This window comes from Zea mays, chromosome 4, assembly GCF_902167145.1.
Source record: "Zea mays cultivar B73 chromosome 4, Zm-B73-REFERENCE-NAM-5.0, whole genome shotgun sequence".
NCBI lineage: Eukaryota > Viridiplantae > Streptophyta > Magnoliopsida > Poales > Poaceae > Zea > Zea mays.
In genome coordinates, this window is record NC_050099.1 from 54,719,388 (window position 1) to 54,726,985 (window position 7,598).

The 7,598-nt window shown below is 47.1% G+C and overlaps 1 protein-coding gene across 1 annotated transcript; it reads left to right on the plus strand.

Annotated features, from left to right (window-relative positions):
• The first annotated feature begins 4,632 nt into the window (after positions 1 to 4,632).
• On the plus strand, positions 4,633 to 7,043 carry LOC118477058 (uncharacterized). Its single transcript, XM_035967599.1, has one exon. The coding sequence runs from the start codon at positions 4,633 to 4,635 to the stop codon at positions 5,875 to 5,877; it is 1,245 nt and encodes a 414-aa protein (XP_035823492.1). The 3' UTR covers positions 5,878 to 7,043.
• The last annotated feature ends 555 nt before the right edge of the window (positions 7,044 to 7,598 follow it).

Genomic DNA, 7,598 nt, shown 5'->3' on the forward strand with positions numbered 1-7,598 from the left:
TCACTATGGTAAAAGACGAAGCTGTTACAAGAAATTGAAAATGAGAAGAAAAACTTAAGCTTTAACGATTGTTCCTTATTTAAACGAAAAATGAAAACGAGTGCAAGTCGAGGTAGGATATCTTCTAGTAGATGTGCTTCGACTCTGGCACAGTACTATTGACTGTGCGAGCTTCGGAATCCTCTCTAAAGTCTCGTTGCTGATGAGTGTGCTAGCTCCCTTCTGGCTGCTGGCCTCATTGCATTGGTGGTGGAGGTGGAGGCTGTTGCCAAGACGCCTGAGGTTGGCTTGCCGAAGCAACAGAAGCTGCAGGATGGTTACCCACATACTCTGGAATGTACGGTGAGTGATATGAAGCAGTATGCATAACTTGCTTTGGCTGGCTCTGTTGGGCTGCAGCTTCTGCTATCTCTTTCTGTTTCTGGATGGTGACATGGCACATCCTGGTAGTATGGCCCTTTTCCTCACCGCAGAATAAGCAATAAATTTTCCTGGGCTGGTCCCCAAATCTTCCTCTGAAGCCCCTGGCGCCTCTGCCCCTTGGAGCTGGCGGCCAAAGATAGCTCTGTTGTTGCCCCGAAGCCTGAGAGGAGTATTGTGGCCGCTGTTGCTGACTTCCTCTGTCATCATTTTGAGTGGAATGGATTGATCTTACATGTCTTGGGTGGATTCTCCCTCCGAAGCCCCTGGTCATTTCGGAAAACCTGTAAGCTTCCTCTCTTCTTTGACGAAATCATTATCAGCGCGGATGTATTCATCCATCTTTTGGAGCAGCTTTTCCAGGGTCTGAGGGGGTTTCCTGGCGAAGTATTGGGCCGTAGGTCCTGGCCGAAGCCCCTTGATCATGGCCTCAATGATGATTTCATTGGGCACCGTTGGTGCCTGTGCCCTCAGACGCAAGAACCTTCGGATATACGCCTGAAGGTATTCTTCGTGATCCTAGGTGCACTGGAATAAAGCTTGAGCGGTGACCGGCTTCGTTAGAAACCCTTGGAATCTGGTAATCAGCATGTCCTTCAGCTTCTGCCATGACGTGATTGTTCCTGGCCGAAGAGAGGAGTACCAGGTTTGTGCAACATTCTTGACAGCCATGACGAAAGACTTCGCCATGACTGCAGTATTGCCACCATACGAAGATATGGTTGCTTTGTAGCTCATCAAAAACTGCTTCGGGTCTGAGTGTCCGTCGTACATGGGAAGCTGGGGTAGCTTGTAAGACGGGGGCCAAGGTGTAGCCTGCAGTTCTGCTGACAGAGGAGAAGCATCATCAAAAGCAAAATTTCCATAATGGAAATCCTCATACCAGTCATCCTCGTTGAAGAAGCCCTCTTGATGAAGCTCTCTGTGCTGAGGCCTTCGGTTCTACTCATCTTGAGCTAGATGACGAACTTCTTCAGAAGCTTCATCTATCTGCCTTTGTAGATCAGCTAGCCGAGCCATCTTTTCCTTCTTCCTTTATACTTGCTGATGGAGCATCTCCATATTCCTGATCTCTTGGTCCAAGTCGTCCTCCTGGGGCGTTGGACTGGTGGCCTTCCTCTTCTGACTTCGGGCCTCTTGAAGAGAAAGGGTCTCCTGGTTCGGGTCCAGTGGCTACAGAGCTGCAGCCCCTGTCGCTGAAGCTTTCTTTGGCGGCATGACGAAGGTCGATGCTTGTCGAAGGTGTTCAAAACTCAAAAAGTGGAAGTGAGTTCACCGGAGGTGGGCGCCAATGTTGGGGACTTGTTCTCAAATGCTAAGAGTTAAGAACAAGGCAACACAGAAAACGTTAAATGTTAAAGTCCTTCGTCCTTCGAAGCACTATTTCCCTTGAGATATAATGATTTTCGGACGAAGGTTATGAAGGACATACCTTCATAAACATTACACATCATAATGAAAAAGGGAATTACATGGAATATAAAAGATAACATGAATAATTATGTATTATTATCAACTCATTTTTATTTTATTGCTATAGGAGAATAGGAATGATGATGGGTTACAAATATACCTCTGACTTGGAAGAAGGTAAAAGTACAAGCGTGATGCAAAAGCAAATGCCAAGTCAGCGTGAACAGTACGGGAGTACTGTTCACCTATTTATAGGCACGGGTCGCAGCCCATGCAAAATTACATCCAGGCCCTTTGCTTTTGATAATAACTCTATAGTAATCTATCGGGGTCTAAATAGTCTTTTCCTCTTTAAGTCGGTTTCCTCTTTTCTGCCATCATGCCAAAGCTTCCTTGCGCACAGCTTCGGCTCTGTTCCATCCTTCGTTCTCTTTGTGTTTCTTCATACAACAATTTTGACTTGTCCGAAGGGTTCGTGTCCGAAGGTACCTGCTCATGTATTATACTCCAGAAACATTGTCAAATCACGTTTTTGAGGACCTTCGGAAGCCGAAGGCCCCAACACCAACCATAATAATAATAGAACAAAATTAATAACAAATCCCATGCAATGCATATGACGAATTGAATTTAGGTTCCATAATTTAATCATTCGAGAGTCCTGAGCTGCTTATGACCGTGAGCTCGGCTAGTATACCAGTTTTACACTCTGCAGAGGTTGTACCTTGTACCCTCAAGTCGTGTATCTCATGTCGCCAGGGTTAGCTAGACCCTTAGACACTACCGAAGTGAATGGCTAGGGGTCCACTATGCGACCTTTACAAAGTTCCACTAGCTTCCGAAAACCTGCTACAGTTTATGGGAAGAACACTTGCAGAATCCCTCGCCTGACCGCCATCGCAGCAAAATCAACCCGAGAACCTCCCTGCATGCAACTCCCCTACAGCCCTTGCCCCTTTCGGGTAAGGTAGTCTTTCACTATCTTTCCTAGTTAGTTAGCCAAGGGCGTCCCATTAAACCCTTGTGCTGGCACGTGTTTCTCAAGTTAAGCTCCATGTTCCAATTAAAGATAATAATGATCTTGTCATGAAAATAAATAAAATAACAGAAGAATTGGATCATGGATATAATGAAATATTAACCCAAAACAATGTAAAGCAATAGCAAAACTACCCAAGTGATTCAGGGTAAACAAGGTAAAAGATACCTAGACTAGGGTGACCTATTAGGACCCATCAAAATTAAACCTATGCATTGAATAGTGATAATAAAGAACATCATTGGGTAATAGAAGTGGTCAAGGGCACAACTTGCCTGGGACTCGAGATTCCAGGTACCAACTTGCTCTTCAGGTGACTCGTGTCCTCATTGCTAAACGTAGCAATACATACAAACCTGGTATAGGCAAAATTAACATCACACCAAACATAAGAATACAATGCATAATAATAATTTACGCATCGCTACAAGATCGTGGGTTCGAGAACCGCTAAATTCGGGGTTACGGTTATGAAGTTATGGTTTTTTAAAGATTCACGTGGTTAAATATAGAATAGACTAAGTGCAACATTTTAACCTATATTTCATGACAAAACAAAGTTACCAGATGATAACAAATATTATTGTGAGACTAATGCAACTAGAATGAATCAAAACGGAGTTACGGTTATTGAGTTATGAATTTCTAGAGTTATTGAGTACATGGTATAGATTAATTCAGATAAATAATTTTAATTCATGTTTCATTGCTAAACAGAGGGACTAAGTGGTAGACAATATTAAAACAAAATTAATGTCTCTGGAATGAATTAATTTGGAGATAAACTGAATTTAATATGAATTATATAAGTTTATGGATTTATTTTGTATTAAAAATCAATTTCTATATTTATTTATCTGATTTTCCCTGAGATCTGGACTGAGCGCCAATAACAGAGAAGCATAGGGGCTAACTCGCAAAAGTCCCAAGACTTATATTCACCTCGCGTGGATGGCGGGTTAATTTGAAGGGCAGGGGCTTTTTTATAAGATACTCGACTGAAGGGGTACCATGACATGTGAGCCACCCGATCCAAGATCAGTGGCCCCATTTAGATCGTTTCCCCAAGCGAACCTAGTATGTAATATCAACCACAGGATCGGAGATCGACGGTTCGGATCGGAAGCTCATCCGCCCAATCTATGCCATCGCTAAAACCCTACGATCCAGATCCAATGGCCGTATTAAATGAAACGAAGAGGTACACGGTTTTTAATCTAGGCCGCCCATTATTGATCCGAGTACCATAATATCATCTCCTTCACTTGCTAGCAAACCTGGTGGCGCCGCCCACCACCGTATACGGACAGCGGCGGTGATGCAGGCCCCAACGGTGGCGCCATCACCAGGCTCCCGCAACCCATGACCTGTCAGCATACTGTCATGTGGGGCCTCGACAGGTTGGCAATGGGTCACCTCCAGCTACAAAAGAGGGAGTTGTACAGGGAAACAGGCATCGAATAATCATTTTGAGAACCTAGACTCTATCTTCCAACTACTGCTCATCTTCTTCCTCCCTTCTCTCATGTACCCGGATTCTCTTCCTTCTAGAACACGACAGCTATTGTGCTTCTCCATTCTACTTCTCTTGCTGTTACCCTCCCTAAACTCCTCTCTGATTGTACCAGATTATATGCTTAGCGTTTTCATGTTATTGAGTTGAGTTCGTCAGATTAGTGTTGTTAACAATTGGTATCAGATTCGTTCGATCCTCGGAGTTTTCTACCTCGATCCGTCTTCCTCAACTTCACCGCATCGACATGTCGCTTGACACGGAGCTCATCCTCGGTGCCATCGGCAAGCTATTCGACGACTTAAACGCTCGTTGGGAGCGCCGTCTTCCCAAGTTCTTGCCTGCACAGGAGGCCTCTCACGTCATCTCCGTTCTGACCCCGACTACGACTGTTGGGGCCGCAATCATCGCCGACAACTGGGGCGGCGGCTTCAACGGAGGCGAGTACTCATTCGAGCAGCACTGCGTGGTGCCATCCATCGTCGCCGACAACTGGGGCAGGCTCTTCGATCGGCTCGGAGCAGTGCCTCGGCGTCCACGATCCACTGCTATGGATTCAGAGTCCGTGTACCAGAACTGCAAGGAGTTGGAGTCAGAGTTCCTCACCTCCCTTGTCGCCCATGCTCCCTCGCCCGAGGAGGCAATGGTTGCGATGGGCGCAGCCGCAGACGCGGGGGGCTTCGCGAGGTTCGACCCGCCCTCACCACTTGACCCCTACGACGACATCGCTACCACCCAGGCCCTCTTCCCCGAGTTCAACGCCGTCCCTGCGGACGCGCTTGCTCGCCACGAGGACGACCGTGCTACCATATCCAACAACTCCTTCAGCAGATCAGCGACAACCTCCTCAGCCTCGCCCATGACTTCCCTGACCTCCACTCCACCTCAGGATGGTGTTCCCGTCCTCTCCATCTTCACCGTCGTTGTGGATCCTGAGCACAACGTCACGCCGGACACGGATGTGAGCTCTGGCAAGCCACTGATGTCTTCTTCTTCAGCATCAGCCACCGTCGCCACCAGCAAGCTGGCGTCACCCTTGATTTGGACAGGCATCACCCTTGATTTGGACTGGAGTCACCCTTCCTCAATGGCTCCCACGCCATCACAGAAGGCTATCCTCACCCTTGATTTGGACAGGCGGCACAGTATGCAGAAGGGCGCTTGCAACCTATTCGATGAAATGCCCACGAGCGCCTGGAGGATCCTCAACCCTGCGTTCCACCTCGAGAAGCTCAAGCTCATGCTGCCGGTGTTTTCTACGTGTTGCGAAGAGCTTGTCAGCCGATGGGCACAAGCACTTGGTCCTGACGGCTCGTGCGAGCGGGACGTGGACCCGGAGCTTCAGACACTCACCGGAGATGTCATCTCTCACACTGCGTTCGACAGCAGCTACCTCGAAGGAAGAAAGATTTTACATCTGCAGGTCGAGCAAGTTGAGCGCCTCATGTCCATCATTGACAAGTTCACCGGGATACATGTCCTTGCCTACTAGAAACAACAGAAGGATGTGTCAAATCAAAACCGAGATTGTGTCAAATCTTCATGTCTGATTGGTAAAAGGATGCAAGCTATGAAAGAAGGTGAAAGTGACAAAGACGACCTGCTGGGCTTACTGTTGGAGTCAAATGTGAGAGAGACCAAAGAGAACGGCAGCCTGCCCAGCCAAGGAATGACCATTGAAGACGTCATGAACCCTGACGGCGTGAATGTGCAGCTGCTAGTGATGATATTCTCCATGAAGGATTGTAGAACTTTGATAATGGTGCAGCTGAAATGGGATCGAGATGCCTACTCATCAAGATATATTAGTGAAGATGGTGGTACCTACAATATGAACCCTAAGATATCAGATTTTGGTATCGCAAGAGGGAACCAATAGGAAGCAAACACTAACCGAGTTGTTGGGACGTATGGCTACATGTTTCCTGAATATGCAATCAATGGACCTTTTTCAGTCATGTATGATACATACGGCCTTGGTGTTATTGTGTTGGAGATCATATGTGGTCTGCAAATCACTTTGACTCACTCCACAAGTTTCCCTGGCCTATTAGCTTATACATGGAGCCTATGGAATGGTGGCAGGGCAATGGATTTGGTGGACTCATCCCTACTAGAAAGTTGCTCGGCAAGTGAAGCTCTGAGGTGTATACACTTAGGACTCTTGTGTGTACAAGACAGTCCAAACAGTAGACCATCCTTGTCATTAGAGATTTTGCTGGAGACTGGTACGAGTCGTCCTAGTTCTTGGCCAAATTTTGTTTTGGGTGGTATGCGTTCTGCAATTGGTCACTAAAACCTCCATGGCCACCTCTACGTCCACGACAAGAATTTATCTTCCTCCTTGTTATTTGGTTGCTGCAAGCAGTCAGTTGTCTGCCAGTTTGTATGAGGTGATCCAACAAATTGTTTCAGTACTCCTGCTATCACAGTGAAGGGCCACAATTCCTCTGCAATGGTCATCTTGCTGTTGATTTGAGGTTGTCGAAAAGTACAAGATATTGGTACGCATGGGTTCGGATCAAAGGGCTCCAATTCTATGGCCAAGCCAGTGGAATATTCACCATGTTTGCTATGGTTCTATGCACACTTGAGGAAGCTTATTCACCATTCATAGTCAGCACTATCAACGGCTTTGGGGCAAGCCGCATTTCAAGCGGTGGGGACTGTCAGCATACTATCATGTGGGGCCTCGACAGGTTGGCAATGGGTCACCTCCAGCTACAAAAGAGGGAGCTGTACAGGGAAACAGGCATCGAATAATCATTTTGAGAACCTAGACTCTATCTTCCAACTACTGCTCATCTTCTTCCTCCCTTCTCTCATGTACCCGGATTCTCTTCCTTCTAGAACACGACAGCTATTGTGCTTCTCCATTCTACTTCTCTTGCTGTTACCCTCCCTAAACTCCTCTCTGATTGTACCAGATTATATGCTTAGCGTTTTCATGTTATTGAGTTGAGTTCGTCAGATTAGTGCTGTTAACATGACCCGACGCCCAGAACTCCCAAATGAAGGATGCTACATGGAGCAAAGACAAGGGCAAGACTGGTGGGAGGGTTCTCACCGTGAACTGAGCACGTGGAAGCACCGCCCGTACTGGGGCATGACATCCGGCCAAGACCGGCACCGGTGAGAAATTGCCAGGATACCGGTGCCCCAACCTTAGCGCAGGAGCCACGGCCACCTTCGTCGCACCACGACGAATCTCAT